The 20,398-nt window shown below is 42.4% G+C and overlaps 1 protein-coding gene across 3 annotated transcripts in view; it reads left to right on the top strand.

Moving 5' to 3' along the window:
* Positions 1–20,391, top strand: part of LOC137341938 (polycystin-1-like protein 1) — a 288,830-nt gene extending 268,439 nt beyond the window's left edge. For 2 of the 3 annotated variants that reach the window (XM_068005458.1, XM_068005466.1), the window contains exons 63-67: positions 1,221–1,451; positions 6,838–7,002; positions 11,954–12,115; positions 15,973–16,121; positions 17,778–20,391. In XM_068005458.1, the coding sequence (XP_067861559.1) occupies positions 1,221–1,451; positions 6,838–7,002; positions 11,954–12,115; positions 15,973–16,121; positions 17,778–18,555 (1,485 nt within the window). In that variant the 3' untranslated portion in view covers positions 18,556–20,391. Of the gene's footprint in view, positions 1–1,220; positions 1,452–6,837; positions 7,032–11,953; positions 12,116–15,972; positions 16,122–17,777 lie in introns of those variants that run through there. The other variant, XM_068005486.1, reaches the window with a different exon arrangement.
* The last annotated feature ends 7 nt before the right edge of the window (positions 20,392–20,398 follow it).

Here is a 20,398-nt window from a genome sequence, read left to right on the forward strand (position 1 = left end):
ATCCATCACATTCCATTTATCTATGCACTCCGATTACCTCAAAAAATGCAATTAGATTAGTGACACATATCCTTTACAAATGCAGACTGTTCCTGATGGCCCATGCCTTTCTAAGCATTCACTAATTTCATCCCATACTACTATGAACTCGAGGACCTAGAAATTGGATGGCACTGCGCCTGTTCTTCAAGTGCTAGACGGGCACCTAATCTCTGATAAGGCAGGCAGGAAACACATGCTCATCATGAGTCGAAAGTGCGTTGCCCGCCATGTTGGTGTAAGCAAAAGAATAGGCGTCCAGGGCACACATCTGAAACTGCTGTTAGTCCCTTTGCATATTCAATAAGGGGTCTAACACCTACTTGAGGCTCTCTCTGCAATATTGGGTTGCCCTGAACATAGCCAGCGCGAGAATCTTCTGACTCAGCGGCAAGCGACCATCACTGAGCCAAGTTGACACTTTTAAAAAATAAATAAATAAAATGGCTGCCTTTAATTGGACAGTACAATTGGAGGATTCAGATGCTGTCATAAGCTGTGAAAGCAAAAATCAAACATATTATCTTCACTACGGCTTTTTAAACTGTTATTTTTACAAAATATGCATTAATCATTTTTTTGATTGCTTTACTATATTTTTGCCCTAGTTCTAATTTAATTTCCTTTCTTTCATTGGTTTCCCCATGCCACACATAATTGCATCTCTATTTTGAACCAGTATGTTGCTGTATTATTTTTAATGTCGCAGCTCCTAGCCCTCTACTTTTGTTTCCTGTAAAATGTTTTCAAATATCATAATACTGACCGAGATTGTTTCAGGGTTTGTGATGAGCACATTCCTACTGTTACAGCATCCTGTGACAGGAAACAAGTATTACAAAGGATGCTTTTTGTCAGAAGTTACCAGGATATCCATTATTTTGGATTAGTTTAACAGATTACTGTAATAATCACTTCAAACAGGTCGAATTCAGTTCAAAACTCTAGTTAATACACGACGTCAAACCCATAATGTGCAGTATCCAAACTAAAATCTGTTTGCAGTGAAGTTCATTGGTACCATTTCGAGTTTTGATTTCAGCTGAACTGCATGAATTTAAAAATCTTAAACTACAGTCCCATTATTTTAAATCCACACTTTCCTTAAGTTTTTTAAGCCTAACAAATACATGAATTAACCTGCTTTGGCATGGTGTTTGTGTGTTTCTTTCTGTTTACAGCTGTGTGGGATTATAGTCATTGTGGCCTACTCCTGCCTGGGGAACCTACTATTCCTGTCAGAATCCTATTCATTCTGTACCGCAGTGAGAGCTTTTCAGTCAGTGCTGATGTACTTCATGGGCGTGAGTGAAATGAGAACACTTTCAACTCTGTACAAGTTAAACCAACTTTCCATTGCTGTCTACTATGGAACGTTCTTTATTGTTATGACCATACTATGGGCTGGAATGGTAGGTACCTTAATGTATTACTCTTAGTTATTGTCATGTCTGAAGATTTTTTTGATTGTTCTTCCACAAAGAATTTGGAAAAAAGAATTATTATTAATGCTGGGTTTTCAAAAGCAATGTATTTTTACAAATGTAAAAAAGGCACCCAGATGAAAAATGGTTAATATACTAATTGAAAGTTATTTTTCCCAAATACTAAATAATAAGTGATTTATTAACTTGTCTGGGTACACAGGAGACACCTCTAAACCAATGTGTTAGAAAACCATTTTATTTCTGACTGCCGGAGTGTGGGGATAAGAAGAGGGATGGGCACAGAGAGACAGGCTTTTTAAATAGCAATGTTGCAAGAGCAGTCAGATTTCTTCAAAAAAAAGCTGAGAGAGCTTTCACTAAGGTGAAGAGATTGGAAATACTCGAGGATAGTTAGAAGACCTCTTGTTTAAATCTAGTAAGATATGGATAAGCATGGCATTGTCTTTATTTTGTATCATTTCATGAATATAAGTTGTAGTAATTGAACGAAAAGAACCTGTTCATAACTGTTGCTCTGTATGTTCCACCTGACGGTGGAATAAAGCAGTTCAATGATTAAAACCATGCCTCACCTTGGATAAGAGTTGTTTTAAACTCTTTAAAAGGCTGCTGACTTCCCACTGGGTTTTCAACCAGCTTCTGGAATAATCTGCTTGGAAAATTTGTATTGCCTATTGGCAAAGGAGGGTTTATGCTGCATAAGGTGCTATTTTGTTGCAGTGCAGTTTTTATATTGATCTTTTGATTATTTTACTGAACTTCTGGGGAAATAATTTCCCCAGACACACTCATGCGGTAACATTGTATTATCAATTGAGCCATTGTGCATCTAACCTAGTACACTGACATGCAAGTCATAGTGGCAGGACAATGATGCCTATTTTAATATGATACCATTAGTATACATTCCCTATACCAATATACATACCAAATAAAAATAAATAATATAAATTTTGAGGTTCGTTGAAGAACACTTCGACCATTTCTCCAGTTTAAATGCATCATAAAATATATTTAAATTATGGGTGAGTTTCATCAAGTGATGTGCAATTCTGCATTACAATATCAATACAGTTTGCCGTAGTGTAATGCTATAGGAAGTATTGTCACAGCAATCTCGCGTGACATGTTTCTCTCAGTGTGCAAGGAGCAACCACTTCTCAGCCTTGAAGCATCACTTACAAATGTACCCTGACACCAGGTTATAAAGAGCGTATAAATACTGCCACACCCTTTTCAAATTCTGCTCAGTTAGTAATATATTACAAATTGTTTTTCAGGTCTTACTAATGGTAGAATTTATGTTGCAGAAATTCTCTCTTACTCTTTGAATGTTGTTTACCATTCAAATACAAATGATTACCTATCATCCAGCGTTGGAAAACCACCTAGGGCATTGTTCCCTTAAGAGCTTTGTGCCATCCATGGCCTCCTTCATCGGATGCCCTTCCACAATCACATTGTATATAGAGACTGTCCTGAGCCATAGCTTTGTCCTGAAAATGATCAGAAACTCCCATATAGCATCAGGTCAGAAATAGATCCAAGTGGCATCAAGGGAGAGAATTTTAACTATGGAGGTAATCTAATACCCTGCCTCATTTATGCAGTCTCAACACAAAACAATATTAAAGCAAAATAGTACAGAAGCGTTTCTACTGTAAACCTGCCATAAAATTTGCAGTGATAAATAGCAAGTTGTTATTTGCTAGTTTACATGTGAATAAAAGCTACTTTAGTGAAGTACCAGATGACAACTGGCACCCATGGAATTGCATGCTGGCAGGCAGTCGATACTTTCAGTAGTGGGTAACTTGGGCAGAAATTTTCTGGAAAAAAGGAGGAAAGAGGCTCCACTTTCTGTCCATCTAGCCCAACTATCCACTGTATTCCCTTGGTGCCTTACCAATAACTCTGAAATCCCATTTATTGACTAGAACCTGTCTGGTTCCTTCATGAAACCTATTAAGGTTTATTGTTCCACCACACATGCTGATAATCTGATCCATATACTTACCACCCTTTTAGTAAAAAAGATCCTCCTGACTTTTTCCCATTTTCTTTTGTTGCCTTTAATTTGTAAATATTCTGTACACAGCAGAAAAGCTAAATGAATCCAATTTGTCCAAAGCTTCCATAATTTTAAACATTTCGATCATAATCCGCACTCAGTATTCTCTTTTCAAGCGAGAAAGTCCCAGAGGAGTAAATAGTTCTTCATACGTCATTCCCTTAAATTATAGGATCAATCATGCAGCCCTTCTCTGTACCTCCTCCAATAACTGAATATCCTTTTTGAAATAGGGAGACCAAAACTGCACGCAGCACTCCAGATGTCGGCTCAACAAGACCAAATACATTTTTAAAATGACCTTCGGAACATAGGAACATAGGAACAGGAGTAGGCCATTCAGCCCCTCGTGCCTGCTCCGCCATTTGATAAGATCATGGCTGATCTGTGATCCAACTCCATATACCTGCCATTGGCCCATATCCCTTAATACCTTTGGTTGCCAAAAAGCTATCTATCTCAGATTTAAATTTAGCAATTCAGCTAGTATCAATTGCCGTTTGCGGAAGAGAGTTCCAAACTTCTACAACCCTTTGTGTAGAAATGTTTTCTAATCTCGCTCCTGAAAGGTCTGGCTCTAATTTTTAGACTGTGCCCCCTACTCCTAGAATCCCCAACCAGCGGAAATAGTTTCTCTCTATCCACCATATCCGTTCCTCTTAATATCTTATAAACTTCGATCAGATCACCCCTTAACCTTCGAAACTCCAGAGAATACAACCCCAATTTGTGTAATCTCTCCTCGTAACTTAACCCTTGAAGTCCGGGTATCATTCTAGTAAACCTACGCTGCACTCCCTCCAAGGCCAATATGTGCTTCCGAAGGTGCGGAGCCCAGAACTGCTCACAGTACTCCAGGTGCGGTCTAACCAGGGTTTTGTATAGCTGCAGCATAACTTCTGCCCCCTTGTACTCCAGTCCTCTGGATATAAAGGCCAACATTCCATTAGCCTTCTTGATTATTTTCTGCACCTGTTCATGACACTTCAATGATCTATGTACCTGAACCCCTAAGTCCCTTTGGACATCCACTGTTTTTAACTTTTTACCATTGAAAAAGTACCCTGTTCTATCCTTTTTTGATCCAAAGTGGATGACCTCACATTTGTCTACATTGAATTCCATTTGCCACAGTTTTGCCCATTCACCTAATCTATCAATATCGCTTTGTAATTTTATGTTTTCATCTACACTGCTTACAATGCCACCAATCTTTGTGTCATCGGCAAACTTGGATATGAGACTTTCAATGCCTTCATCTAAGTCGTTAATAAATATTGTGAATAATTGAGGCCCCAAGACAGATCCCTGCGGGACTCCACTAGTCACATCCTGCCAATGTGAGTACCTTCCCATTATCCCTACTCTCTGTCGCCTTTCGCTCAGCCAACTTCCTAACCAAGTCCATACTTTTCCCTCTATTCCATGGGCTTCTATCTTGGCTAACAGTCTCTTACGTGGGACCTTATCAAATGCCTTCTGGAAGTCCATATAAATAACATCCATTGACATTCCCCTGTCCACTACTTTAGTCACCTCTTCAAAAAAATTCAATCAGGTTTGTCAGGCACGACCTACCTTTCACAAATGTATGCTGGCTCTCTCTGATGAACTGAAAATTCTCGAGGTGTTCAGTCACCCTATCCTTAATTACAGACTCCAGCATTTTCCCCACAACAGATGTTAGGCTAACTGGTCTATAATTCCCCGATTTCCCTCTCCTTTCTTAAAAAGTGGAGTGAAGTGTGCAATTTTCCAATCTAGAGGGACAGTTCCTGAATCTAGAGAACTTTGAAAGATTATAGTTAGGGCATCCGCAATGTGCTCACCTACTTCCTTTAAAACCCTGGGATGGAAACCATCTGGTCCTGGGGATTTGTCACTCTTTGGTGCTATTATTTTCTTCATTACTGTTGCTTTACTTATGTTAATTTTATCAAGTCCCTGTCCCCGATTCAGTATTAGTTTTCTTGGGATTTCCGGCATGCTATCCTCTTTAGACTTATATGTTATACCCTTGGCTGTGCACCTTGTGTTGATGATTTTAGTGACCTGTCCACTAAGTCTCCAAGATCTTTCTCCTGCTCCAATACCTGAAGTACATTCCCATTTAGCAAATAATCTATGCAACCTTACAACTCCCTATTTTAAACTCCATCTGCCATTTCTCCGCCCACTGACCGAGCTTGTAAAGACCCTTTTGAATTTGTCTGCTTTGATATTCATTATTTGCTACTGCTCCCAATTTGGTATCCTTTTCTGTGCTCACCATTTGCCATGAGCAAATTCTCTCAAACCCCTACCTTTCCTTCTCAAACTTTTCAACACTTTCCATCACTCAACTTTTACCACCCATCTGTTCCACTCACAACTACCAACCTCTGCAACCAGATTTAGGACAGAGAGCAGGAGAAACTTTTCTTTTAGACAAATGCTTGTGAGGATGCAGAATGCACTTAGAGTTAGTGATTGAGGCAGAGATTGTATCAACATTTAAGAATAAGTTGGGTGATTGAAGGAAAAGGGGATAAAGGTATAAGGGTGGGTGCACTTCTGAAACATTCTTAAATGTTTCAAAGCAAGAGAACTAAAGATAGGAACTGGCTGACAATGAGAAAGTGATAGTGGGTGTACCTGACTTGCAGGAATATGTGGGTTGGGGCCTGATGGTTTGAAACGGGCCAATGTCATTTTGTTTCCCATTCACTTGGGTCCCCCTCACCCATAAGTGTTAGACCTTGCTCCTCCCAATGCCACAAGATCCGAGCATCCTCCAATGCTTCAAAACCCCCTTTTAAGCCCTGTAGGACCCTAAGATCTCCCGCCTCAGACTTTCTTCTTTCCACCACTCCTAAATCCTGTGACTGTCCCCGATGCTCATGAACCGTTAGACTGCTATTCTAGTGCTCCCTGATCCCATAGCCACTCTCACTGCTCCCAGATCTTGAGAACTCCCTTCCAAGTTCTTCCAGATCCCAGGATCCCTCTCCAATTTATCTAGGATCTGCCCCAGTGTTTGTAAAACCTCTCTCTCCAGTGTTCAAACCCTGGGAGCCCATCTCAAGATACCCCTAGACCCCAAGACTCCATCTCAATGCTGCCAGAGCCCTGAGCTGCCCCCAGCCCTGGGGTAAATCAGTGTCCCTGGCAAAACTACTTTGCATGACCACCGTTCTTATAAAACCTCTGACGCACTGTGAACAATACCATGAGAGATCTGCTGTTGGAGGATATTAGATGTATATGCAGGTTTATTGTAAATGCCTTTTTCTGCTTCAGTTTATAGGGATTCTTACCTCAATGGCAGAAGAGGCAAAGAAGTCTTCACGAAGTAAACACTTAGTGACATTCACTGAAGTTGCAGTTTACGCTCGGGAGAAGATTATGATCTTCACAGGAAGAAACAGAAACAGAGAAACAGACCACGATTCAACACAAGGAAATGTAATTCCTCTAAACACATGCACATTATAGTAAGAACATGTCATGGTATTAGAGTGAAGGTAACATAGTGGTGCAGAGTGTTGAGGTTCCAGCTCACTGGGCCATGCAGTGGTAGGATGTATCTTTGTACCAGTAATCCCATACCTGTTGAGTCCTAAGTTTGGATTTTCGCTCCGAGCCGTGGAGAGTGGAGGGGGAGGGAAGCCAAGGGGAGAGCCTTTCTGGACAGGAAACCCGGAAGTATGGGTTTCCCAGATGTCCTTATAATTTTGACGTAAGGATGTCTTTTAAATTTTTTCTGCAGGATTCCCATGTGACAGCCAGCCAGATTGACAGGCTGGCTGGCTCTCGGGTGGGAAAGCAGCCAGGGAGCGGATACCAGCAGGTAAGTCTGACATTGGTGTTATAAATTGGATAGCCAGGTGGTGAAGGATAGAATACTCTAGCCCAGTCTTCAGTTGCTTCCAAGCCTTTATTCACAGAGCTCCACATTACATTCACTCCACACCCTAGATCAGCTCTCTTTTAATGGATACAAGGGAGTCCCCATTTGATATGCACCACTTGAGTACAATTAACGCTAATTGATAGAAATCATATGGATACAATTAACAATCGGGGGCTTGGGGCCAGACATCGAGGAAGGGGGGTCAGTCACATCGGGGGTTCGGACATGGGGTGGGGTCGGCCGATCATGTATATTGGATCGCGGCAGGTAGGCTTGTTGGGCCTGGAGGAAACACTCCTGCTCCTCCTGGCCCACAGCAGTGCAATAAAGGCATTTACCCATTGATCCAGCCCTTCTCCCTCCTCTTAGTGGCGAGAATCAGAAGGTCCAGGAATCCCGGCCCCCAGGGGTTAAAAATAAAAAAGCAATTAAAATGGAGGCACACAGCCTCCTTAAAAGATTTCACTGACCAACCCGCCTCCTGAGAGCAGGTTAGTCGCCTGCCCCTCGACCCGCCTCCATTAAACCTGGAAATGGGCAGGTTGGAGGCGGGTTAGGGTTGGGTTTTAAATTTTTACAATTTTTACCTTCCCACCCGCCCCCAACCTGCCCTGGTCTCAGCAGCCATAACAAAGTTAAATTATGCTTCCGGTCTCAGCCGTAACACTGGGGAAAGTGGCAGTGCAAAGACAGAGTACATTCCCACATGGAGGCTCAGGATCAAGATTCAGAATAATGCCGGTTCAGAGTTGGATTGGCAGGAGGGCACCTGCCCTTTTAGCTGGTGATGGTGCAAGTGTCAGAGGACTTAAGAAAGGGAAAGAGGGTAAAGTATCTTAAAAAGTCAAAGTCTTCAGAAGCAAAAAAGTTCAAATTTGAAAAAAACGAAGTAAATTAAAACTAGACAAGGGGTTACATCACTGAGTAGGATGAAATTGGAATCTAAAGTCGTGTGATTTTCTGGACTTTAACACTCATCTCCCACCACAATAGCTATGTTTCTCTGCAGAAATAAAGTTTAACAGCAACTTGCATTAATATAGCACTTTTAATGTAGCAAAAAGTCCCAAGATGTTTCATAGAGGCATAATCAGACAGAAATGGACGCTGAGACGAAAAAAGGAGATAATTGGAGGGATGACTGAAAGCTTGGTCAAAGAGGTAGGTTTTAAGGAGAGTCTTGAAGGAGATGAGGGAGGTGCAGAGTTGGAGGGGTTTTAGTAAGGGAATTTCAGAGTGTGGGGCTGAGATGGCCGAAGGCACAGCCGCCAATAGTGGTAAGAGTCAGAAGAACGGAAAGATCAGGAGTTGGGGGAGAGCTGTCGGGCTGAAGGAGGATACATAAATATGATGGGGCAACGCCATGAAAGGATTTAAACAAGGAGAATGAAAAATGTATAATGGAGAGGCCCGATTTTAACCTAACCTGCCTGACAGGAACAGGGCGGGTTCGGGTTTGGGTTGAAGGTACATTTTACATTGAAGTCAATGGAGAGTATAATCGAGTGGGATATAAAATGGGAGTCCGACCCGAACTTGTCCCGTTCCTGCCGGACGGATTCGGTTAAAATTATCCCAGAGTTGTTGGAGGACCAGAGCCAATGTCGGTGAGCAAGGATGGGGTGGGGGGGCGCGGTAATAGGTGAGCGAGACTTGGTGCAAGTTAGGATACGTGCAGCGGAGTTTGGATGAGCTGAAGTTTACGAGGGAGAGGATGGGACACCAGCCAACAGAGCATTGGAATATTAAAGTCTGGAGGTGACAAAAGCATGCAGGTTTCAGCAGTAGAAGGTCTATGGCAAAGGTGGAGGAAAAGTATTGGAGGCGGATGATGTTGTGGTTGACCTGTCAAAGGCTGCAGAGAGGTCAAGGAGGGAAAATGCACCACGGTCACAGAACATGTCATGTGTGACTTTTTTCGGTCGTTTTGGTGCTGTGGCAGGGTTAAATCCCTCCATGGCCTCACCCCTCCCTATCTCTGTAACCTCCTCCAGCCCAACAACCCTCAGAATCTCTGCGCTCCTCCAATTCTGGCCTCATGCGCCTCCCCGATTTTTATCGCTCCATCATTGGCGGCCGTGCCTTCAGCTGCCTAAGCCCCAAGTTTGGAATTCCCTCCCTAAACCTCTCCGCCTCTCTCCCTCTCTCTCCTCCTTTAAGTTGCTCCTTAAAACCTACCTCTTTGACAAGCTGTCCTAATATCTCCTTATGTAGCTCGGTGTCAAATTTTATTTGATAATCGCTCCTATGAAGTGCCCTGGGACGTTTCACCACATTAAAGGCGCTATATAAATGCAAGTTGATGTTGTTAAGTTGGGAGACGGTAAGAACTTTGGAGAGGAAAGGAAGGTTGGAGATGGGGCGGTAGTTTGCAAGGACAGGAATCAAGGGTGTTTTTTTTTGAGGAGAGGTTTGAAAGGGAGAGGGATAGTATCGCATCAAAGAAGTTACATCTGCATTGAGGAATTTTATAGTGAACATGTTCTATAACATCTGTTCAATATCTGCTGTACTGGTCACATGAGAATGTCGGTAACTTAAACTTTTGCCAAGTTGATTTGTGTTTTTATATTAAATTATTTACATAAATGAAAAAGTTCCAGAAGGGGATTATGGTTACAGCAATGAATTGCTTTCATTTCTAACCACTGAAAGGGAAGAGATATTATTAATTTGAAGTGATATGCAAAATTCTACATTGTTGTTTTTATAGCAAAATCTAAATGAAATCCATTAGTAATCTAAATGTCTTGCAAAATTCTGCTTTAATTTGACTTGTTGCTAAATAATTATGCTGCACGTTGAACATATATGTTTTCACCTTGTGCCTAAGTACACATTGAACCAATATATTTGATGAGTTTCAAATGTTTTTTGTGCTAAAACCACATTTGCAATAACAGAATTCTCCTTCCACAGCAGCACTGCAATCCAACAACGTGGCTCAGTGTGATATTACTTTGCCAGGTTTTACTCATTTCACTTCCTGGCAATGTATTGACAACAATGAAAACACGGGCGACTTCCCTTTTCTAGATGTCCTGATTGTACAGCTCTTTTCACAAACAGTATCTTTATTATGTTAATTCTCTACTGCAAGGTGTTTAAAGAGGCTGATGGCTCAGCTAACAACTGTTTCACATTGCTTATATGCTGAGAAGGGTGTCATTGATAAAGGCTTCCTCTGATGACTCTGGCTAAATGTATGTTGGGCTATAAAGACGAGGTTGAATCGCTGCTCTTGCTGGTGGGGACACAACATGTTGAAATTGTTGACATTGCTGCTGAGGAAATGCTGACATGTTTACAGAATTGGGGGAGCAGTTGGTTCTTGACTGGAACTGGGCCCACGTGAAAGCTTCCCTTGTAACTCTGCTGTTGTAATTCTGCAAAATGTTTGCATAAGCTGAATGAAAAAGAGGTCCAAGTGTTTGGTAAACTGCAATGGATTTTAAGTTCTGAAAAGATATATTCCTTTCAGATTGCTGCATGGTTCAGAGTGTCCAAAGCGGAACACCAGTACATTCTTGTTAATTTATTTTGCATGTGTAAGGTCACTCTTGTGTACTGGAAAAGGAAATGATTTGTTTCCTGCTGCAAGTGGAAATAATGCAGTTAAGGTTAGGAAAAGATCTAACACCCCCATCTGTTAAATATTTTCAACAGGATGAAATAAAAATGGCTTAATTCGACTTTTTTTTGATATCTTAACTGGACACAATGCAGATGCTATGGACATGAATGATTTTTCTGGCATCTACAACAGTTTTTTTCGATTGAGATGCATATTGTACAATTAAAATCAAAGCCCGAATAGATTTATAAAAATGGTTTAAAACCATTTTCTTAAAGGGGCAATGTTACCATGTTTAGTCATTTTCGAGGAGGACCAAGTTTTTGAACAGAAGATGTAGACGAATAAGTGTTGGGTTTTGTTTGTGAAGTAATACTTTGTTTGGAATACATTGTTTCATTTAAAAGGTTGTTTTTGTTTGTAACGATAATATTTAGTTAATTATGGGGTATTGAGTTGGAGCAACAATATACGGAACAGTATGATGTAGATTTGCACTCATTATCAACCACTCCACTGAGTCGCTTGTCTCAGCCAAGTCACATGGAGAAACTCCAAGTGGAAAATACAATAAAAACAATTTGGAAGTAGGAGAGCTATTAGAAGAGGTTACCAAACATTCTTAAAAATACATTTTGAGGAGTCTTTGAAGGTGAAAAAGGTATCAAGCATAAGAGGTTATGGAAGAGATAGTACAGCGGAGGAAGGGGGTGACACAAAGTAGACCAGAGTAGTTCAGGGTGCTGGGATCGGGCTTGACAAGATTGAAGAAGTAGGGTAGATTAAGGCTATGGAGGGACTTGAAAACATGGATGAGGATTTTAAAGGCTGCATTTGTGTAGCCCAGGAAGACCAGGTAAATAGTAAGAAAATAGATGGACTGTTACCCCAGAATAAAAGTATTTAATATATTCTTTGTTTTTTAACAGTACTTTTACTTGGATGAGTTTGAAAACTTGATGGATGAGTTGTTGTTTCGACTCAATGCGCTCTCAAACAGTCTTCACCACTCTCTCCCAGCAAAACCACATTATCTGGAAGACAGCCCTTATGGATTGGGTCCTGGTTATTACTACAACCAGGGATCTGAGGTTAGATTACTAATGTTCTAATACATTGATGCCTCATACCTTTTTGTAATTGGGAGAAAAAGCACTTGTGCCCATTTTTGAGTCCCCCATTGATCTTGGTCTTAGTTCCTGAAGTCCAACCTTAATTATTCCTTCATGTTTTGCTTATCTAAAATCTTCAGGAAGGATTACAGCAATATGTTTGTTGGTATTTAAATTTTCTGTGCCAGGGAGTGTGGGAAACATGGGTTGGTTTCACTGATTCCTCAGTTATACCATGAGTTCACTAATGTCCTTCAGGGAAGGAAACCTGCCGTCCTTACCCAATCTGGCCTATATGTGACTCCAGACCCACAGCAATGTGTTTGATTCTTAATCGCCCTCTGAAATGGCCAGCAAGCCACTCAGTTGTACAATCTCGCTTAAAAAAAAAGTCATTATAAGAATAAAACCGGACGGACCACCCGACATCGGACACTGGGCACCGGACACTGGACACGACAAAGGCAAAGCAAACCCAGTCGACCCTGCAAAGTCCTCCTCACTAACATCTGGGGACTTGTGCCAAAATTGGGAGAGCCATCCCACACACTCGTCAATCAACAGCCTGACATAGCCATACTCACAGAATCATACCTTTCAGCCAACATCCCAGACTGTTCCATCACCATCCCTGAGTATGTCCTGTCCCACTAGCAGGAGAGACCCACCAGAGGCAGCGGTTCAGTGATATACAGTCAGGAGGGAGTGGCCCTCGGAGTCCTCAACATTGACTCTGGACCCCATGAAATCTCATGGCATCGGGTCAAACATGGGCAAAGAAACCTCCTGCTGATTACGACCTACCGCCCTCCCTCAGCTGATGAATCAGTCCTCGTCCATGTTGAGCACCACTTGGAGGAAGCACTGAGGGTAGCAAGGGCACAGAATGTACTCTGGGTGGGGGACTTCAATGTCCATCACCAAGAGTGGCTCAGTCGCACCAATACTGACCAAGCTGGCTGAGTCCTGAAGCACATAGCTGCCAGATTGGCCCTGTAGCAGGTGGTGATCGAACCAACACGAGGGAAAAACCTACTTGACCTCATCTTCACCAGTCTACCTGTCTCAGATGCATCTGTCCATGACAGTATTGGTAGGAGTGACCACCGCACAGTCCTTGTGGAGACAAAGTTCCCCCTTCGCACTGAGGACACCATCCAACGTGTTGTGTGGCACGATCACCGTGCTAAATGGGATAGATTCAGAACAGATCTCGCAGCTCAAAACTGGGCATCCATGAGGCGCTGTGGGCCATCAGCAGCAGCAGAATTGTATTCCACCACAATCTGTAATCTCATGGCCCGGCATATTCCTCATTCTACCATTACCAACAAGCCAGGGGATCAACCCTGGTTCATTGAGGAGTGTAGAAGAGCATGCCAGGAGCAGCACCAGGCGTACCTAAAAATGAGGTGCCAATCTGGTGAAGCTACAACTCAGGACTACGTGCAAGCTAAACAGCAGAAGCAACATGCGATAGAGCTAAACGATTCCACAACCAACGGTTCAGATCAAAGCTCTGCAGTCCTGCCATATCCAGTCGTGAATGGTGGTGGACAATTAAACAACTAACGGGAGGAGGAGGCGCTGTGAACATCCCTATCCTCAATGATGGCGGAGTCCAGCACGTGAGTGCAAAAGACAAGGCTGAAGCGTTTGCAACCATCTTCAGCCAGAAGTGCCGAGTGGATGATCCATCTCAGCCTCCTCCCGATATCCCCACCATCACGGACGCCAGTCTTCAGCCAATTCGATTCACTCCATGTGATATCAAGAAATGGCTGAGTGCACTGGATACAGGAAAGGTTATGGGCCCCAACAATATCCCGGCTGTAGTGCTGAAGACTTGTGCTCCAGAACTAGCCATGCCTCTAGCCAAACTGTTCCAGTACAGCTACAACACTGGCATCTACCCGACATTGTGGAAAATTGCCCAGGTATGTCCTGTCCACAAAAAGCAGGACAAATCCAATCCGGTCAGTTACCGCCCCATCAGTCTACTCTCAATCATCAGCAAAGTGATGGAAGGTGTCGTTGACAATGCTATCAACCAGCACTTACTCACCAATAACCTGCTCGCCGATGCTCAGTTTGGGTTCTGCCAGGACCACTCGGCTCCAGACTGCATTATAGCCTTAGTCCAACCATGGACAAAAGAGCTGCATTCCAGTGGTGAGGTGAGAGTGACTGCCCTTGACATCAAGGCAGCATTTGACCAAGTGTGGTACCAAGGAGCCCGAGTAAAATTGAAGTCAACGGGAATCAGGGGGAAAACTCTCCAGTGGCTGGAGTCATACCTAGCACAAAGGAAGATGATAGTGGTTGTTGGAGGCCAATCATCTCAGCCCCAGGGCATTGCTGCAGGAGTTCCTCACGGCAGTGTCCTAGGCCCAACCATCTTCAGCTGCTTCATCAATGACCTTCCCTCCGTCATAAAGTCAGAAATGGGGATGTTCGCAGATGATTGCACAGTGTTCAGTTCCATTCGCAACCCCTCAGATAATGAAACAGTCCGTGCCCGCATGCAGCAAGACCCGGACAACATCCAGGCTTGGGCTGATAAGTGGCAAGTAACATTTGCACCAGACAAGTGCCAGGCAATGAACATCTCCAACAAGAGAGAGTCGAACCACCTCCCCTTGACATTCAATGGCATTGCCATCGCCGAATCCCCCACCATCAACATCCTGGGGCTCACCATTGACCAGAAACTTAATTGGACCGGCCACATAAATACTGTGGCTACAAGAGCAGGTCAGAGGCTGTGTATTTTGCTGCGAGTGACTCACCTCCTGACTCCCCAAAGCCTTTCCACCATCTACAAGGCACAAGTCAGGAGTGTGATGGAATACTCTCCACTTGCTTGGATGAGTGCAGCTCCAACAACACTCAAGAAGCTCGACACCATCCAGGACAAAGCAGCCCGCTTGAATGGCACCCCATCCACCACCCTAAACATTCACTTCCTTCACCACCGGCGCACTGTGGCTGCAGTGTGTTCCCTCCTCAGGATGCATTGCAGCAATTCGCCAAGGCTTCTTCGACAGCACCTCCCAAACCCGCGACCTCTACCACCTAGAAGGACAAGAGCAGCAGGCACATGGGATCAACACACCTGCATGTTCCCCTCCAAGTCACACACCATCCCGACTTGGAAATATATCGCCGTTCCTTCATCGTCACTGGGTCAAAATCCTGGAACTCCCTTCCTAACAGCACTGTGGGAGAACCTTCACCACACGGACTGCAGCGATTCAAGAAGGCGGCTCACCACCACTTTCTTGAGGGCAATTAGGGATGGGCAATAAATGCAGGCCTCCTCAGTGATGCCCACATCTCATGAACAAATATAAAAAAAGATGGGATGAAGCCCAAGCACTTTCCCATAGAAAGGGAGAACTGGAGTAAGTTGATCTGGGCAGACTTTGGATCTCATAGTGACTGATATGAGCAGCACTGACAGAGTCCTGGGGAGCAGACCATCTGCCTGCCCTCCCAGGCAGACTATAAATTTACATTATATCACATCACAGTGTAATGTGCATTCACATTAATTAAGAAATCTGCATGAAAATTATTTGCTGATCCCTTTATAATGTGCAGAAATATGTAATCAACATCACTAAAAAAAAATTATCTGGTCATTGTCACATTGCTGTTTGTGGGAGCTTGCTGTGAGCAAATTGACTGCTGCGTTTCATACATTACAACAGTGACTGCACTTCAAAAGTACTTAATCGGCTGTAAAGTGCTTTGGGACTTCCTGTGGTCGTGAAAGGCACTGCATAATTGAAAGTTTGTTCTTTTCTTTAATGGAAATATTTTTTCTCATATAGAATCGTACTTTTCATGAAAACTGTTTGGAGCATAAAGTTTACAAACTTGAACAAGAACTATTCAGAAACAATCAGCAGATATATGAGCTTTTGATACAGGGAAGAGAACACAATTCTGATTCAGACATTACAGATATCAAGACTTTACGGTAAAGCTATTATTAATTAAACTTCAATATCAAAGCTGGAACCAGATTTCGTGTCAAATTATGGGCAGAAGGAACAATGAGTAACAAATTATTTTGCAAATAACCACAACATTTTAAACATTTAACATTGTGGAATAATACAGTTTGAATGGAAGGGGAAGGCAATCTTAGTGGGGAGTACTTTTCATTCCAAGTTCTCCCCCATTTTATTGGAAAAGAATAAGAGGCTGAAAATCCATGCCGGTATGGGGGGAGGGAAGGGTAGGGGGCAGGGAGCATGCGCATCCCCACAAACGTTCTGAGATACGCCCATTCAGGACTTCCTGACTTCATAAACGACCAGAAAGCAGCTTTTTGTTAAAGTTTTGGAGAGTACTTTTTATTCAAAGAAAGAAATCGATGGCCTCAGCCAGTACCATGGTTTTCAGGATTCCGCAGCTCTGAGGTGGATCTCGGATTGTTCTGAAGTTGAGCCCTCCCTCGCTGCCCCCTCCACCCCACCACTATGGAGCTGCTGGGAAACACAAATGTCTTCCTGCCATTGGTATCACTAAAGTGACCTTGCAGAAAGGGAGACCCAACTTCAGGCTCTCTATGTAGGTATTAAAATCAGCATTTAAAAAAAAAAAGAAAATTCTTGTAAACATATAAATGCTCAAAATCTATAGTTTCCATGTCTACCAACTGAAAAACATCCATTTATCCCTACTGCTTGCTTTCAGTTCTTCAGCCATCCCTCTATCCTTGGTTACTTCAATATGATGTTTCATTCTCTTCTGCAACACATCATCAAATATATCTGAAAATTCAACATCCACCACATTCGCTTTATTTTCACACTGATGTTCTCAAAAAATGTAATTTAATTAGTAAAGCAGCATTTGCCCTTTACAAATCCATGCTGACTATCTCTGATTAGCCTATGCTTCACCAAATTTCATTCCATATTATGGAATATTCTGGACATTTTCCCATATCCAAGGTAAAATATCGGCCAAAATGCTCTCTAAACTGGTAAAATAACCTCAGGCAAACATCCCTTCTCTTTCTTCTTTGCATATTCTCCTTCAGTTTCCTCCTTTTACCTCCATTGATATGAGGTGGTAACTCATACTGGGGTAGATCACCCAATGCCATTTTGGATACAAGCTCTGCTCAGTGTAATACTAAGTCATACAGAAGGCAACAGGTTCCTCCCCAAGTTGGGAGTTTCTGTTATTGAGCCTCAGCTGGGACTCAGTGTTACAATTAGATCACTGGGAGAAGTAAGGCATACCAGCCTCTTCAAGGTTATGTGTGGGCCCCACAAGTTGGATCCTGGCTTGACACACAGTCTGGGCCCCTGAAGAGGAAGATATGAACAAAGTAGTCCTGGATAAGCCTCTTTGCTTGGGGCCTGTTTGGAGCCGTGGCTGGAGTCGGAGTGGAAGCCTGGGTAACCCACCCCCTCTTGCCACGGGAAGCTGGCCAGAAGTCCATTGAGTGGTAATTTGCCCATTGGCCCTATGCATATGAGGTGCACTGCCACTAACCTTGCAAACTCCAGTGGAGCCAGTGTTGGAGGACATCGGTTGAATTTTGGAGCCAATTTTTTTCGTATCTTTTTCTGTAGCCGTTGCATTTATTTACTGCTTGTCATTGTCCTTCTCATTTTAGGTCCAAGCTCGAGTTAGAGACCCTCTATCAACTTCAGATCTGCCAAGAAAATATGGATGGAACATCCGAGAGCGCTCAAAGAGGTCACAAGTCCAGCCACTCCCCAAAAAGTGTTAAGACTGATTCTTGCACTCCACAGAATGACTTTTCATTCCCTAATGACCATGTTCTCAAGATAGTGTCTTGTAGAACTTCAGATCCACCTGAAACTTTTTGCAACTCCATTTCACAGTCTTACAGTATTTCCACCCACAATGATTCTCCACAGTCAGTGGACGCTTTGAATGCTGAACATTATAATCTTGCAAAACTAGGAGACACACTGCCTCATGTATTGTGTGGAATTAAATGTCCAGAGAAGCAGGCAGCACAGACACGGATGCTTGAGAGCAGGGTGACTGGTCAGCAGCGCTGCTCCTCCGCCAGCACGTTTGGTAAGAACCGTAAACAGCTTAAACGCTCCCACACCACAGTGATTCAGATCCTTGATAACCCCAAAGAACTAGCAGTTGAAACATTTAAGATTTCTCAGCAAGCTCCATTTGATCCTTCAACCCAGTGCCTTGGAAGCCCAGTTGTACAATTAAGCTCCAGGCAACACTCTCCAGACAAAACGCAACAGGAGGAAATGCCAGAGAAACAGGTGGGGAGTGAAATCAAACCTGTTAAAGTACCAGAAAAACTTGAAAGTTCAATCTTATCTTCAGAGGGTAACGGTGAACAGAATGAAAGCGTGGATGTGCCAGATCTTCCAGGATCCATAAAACAATGCTGGTAACTGGTTCTTGGTAAAATGGAAAGACTCTTCATCTATATTGGATTCATTATCCAATTTGATTTCTTTAAAACTTCCACTTTCAAACATGTGCCTCCTTGGCTTTTTTTCTACACCTGGAAAACTGATTTTTTTTCACATTTAATGAGGAATATGAAGCATATTAGAGAAATGTGTGGACATGTATAAGGCAATTTTATTCTTTGAGATAACTTAAAACTAATTCTCAGATGGAGATGCTGTTCTAGTCCTCAAAAAATTAAAGCATTCGCTGATGCAAACCAAAATACAAAACCTAAATTCAAAAATGCACATCTGGATTTCCTTTCTTGTTCAACTACCCCATGCATTTTTTTAAAATTTAGGAACATACTATCTACCACATCTACCTATAATACAAGTCTTGTATGTGGGACATGCTTCCAGTAAGAGTCACACTCACTACCTGTAACACTTCTTTCAAATTGAAGGGAGAGAATAAATCTCCCTTCCCTGCTCTCCCGCCCACACTCGTTCTTGCTGAATGCCTGTGCCTTCCTCATCTTTCTGCTCTCACCTGCCACCTTATACTGCTCTGCCCAGGGCACCCGTACTTTACTTCTACCCCTCCCCACCACCCACCCCCATCTAAGCACTTTTCCCTTTCCTCCCATTGCCACTCCTTGCTCCCTCTCACCCCAAGCATCCACACTTCCTGCCACGTATCACAACTTCGATTTCCTCGTTCCATGAAAATCACCCATATCTTTCCCCACAGCTGACCCACCCTCAATAAAACTCGTATCCCCCTTACCCAGGATCCCCTTACGAGTCCTCCATGTCTAGCAATATCTCTCCCCCTCTACAGTGGTGCCAACACTCCAGTACTGCGACCTACACAACTGCAATTTATCTTCTAACTCTGCATTCCTGCTCTTCTTTTCAACTGTTGCCCTCTGTATCCTGGACTTTGGAAAAAAAGTTAACTAAAAATTAACATATATAATAATAAAGATATACACTTTCCACCCAAAAATACCACAATACTGTGTAATAAAAATGTTGTTTAATTTTGTCAATCAATGCACATCAACAACAACTTGCCTTTATCTAACACCTTTAACATAGTAAAACATCCCAAGGTGCTTCACAGTGGCCTTAACAATGCATGGGATAAAGCAGCATATCCTCGAACATAATGCAAGCAACGCCATAGGAGATCTGCTCGCGTTTCGTTTTATTGGAAATCCAAATGCATTCCACACTAGTATTAGACAGTATTCAATATGCCACTAGCACCACATAATTAGAATTGTTATACCAGTTTTAAACATTTTTGATCTTTCAATGTTTACATTGTTTACGTAGCGTTAAGTTTATTTAAAAAAAGTGATTTTAATGTATAAGTAAATTAAGTTAAATGATTCTATAAAGACCATTGGATACACAATAAATAAATATAGACATTATATAAGTAAATGAAAGTAGAAATTCACACTAAAATTTGACTAAGGGACGATCACAATGTATTGTAAAATTTGGTGGTTGTAATGTTTTGCCCATTCTGTCGATAATGGAGCATGTAAAACAATTTGTATATAATAGATTGTAAAATATTCAAAATGCTTTGTTTTGTATTATGTTTCAGTCTGAATATGGGCTCATCCATTTAGGAAATAAACATACGATCATCTTTATACCAGTAAATTTAGACAGTATTTGAGGCTTATTGAGCATCTGCAGTCACACTGATATTCAGTGGGAGTAAAAGTAACTTCTATACTGTGTGCTCATGTTTTTTGCTTATGATACAAGGTCACAACTGTGAGGAAAAAATAAAATTATATTGTAATTTCTTGATTTCTCC

The sequence above is a fragment of the Heptranchias perlo genome, chromosome 2 (genome assembly GCF_035084215.1).
Source record: "Heptranchias perlo isolate sHepPer1 chromosome 2, sHepPer1.hap1, whole genome shotgun sequence".
Lineage (NCBI taxonomy): Eukaryota > Metazoa > Chordata > Chondrichthyes > Hexanchiformes > Hexanchidae > Heptranchias > Heptranchias perlo.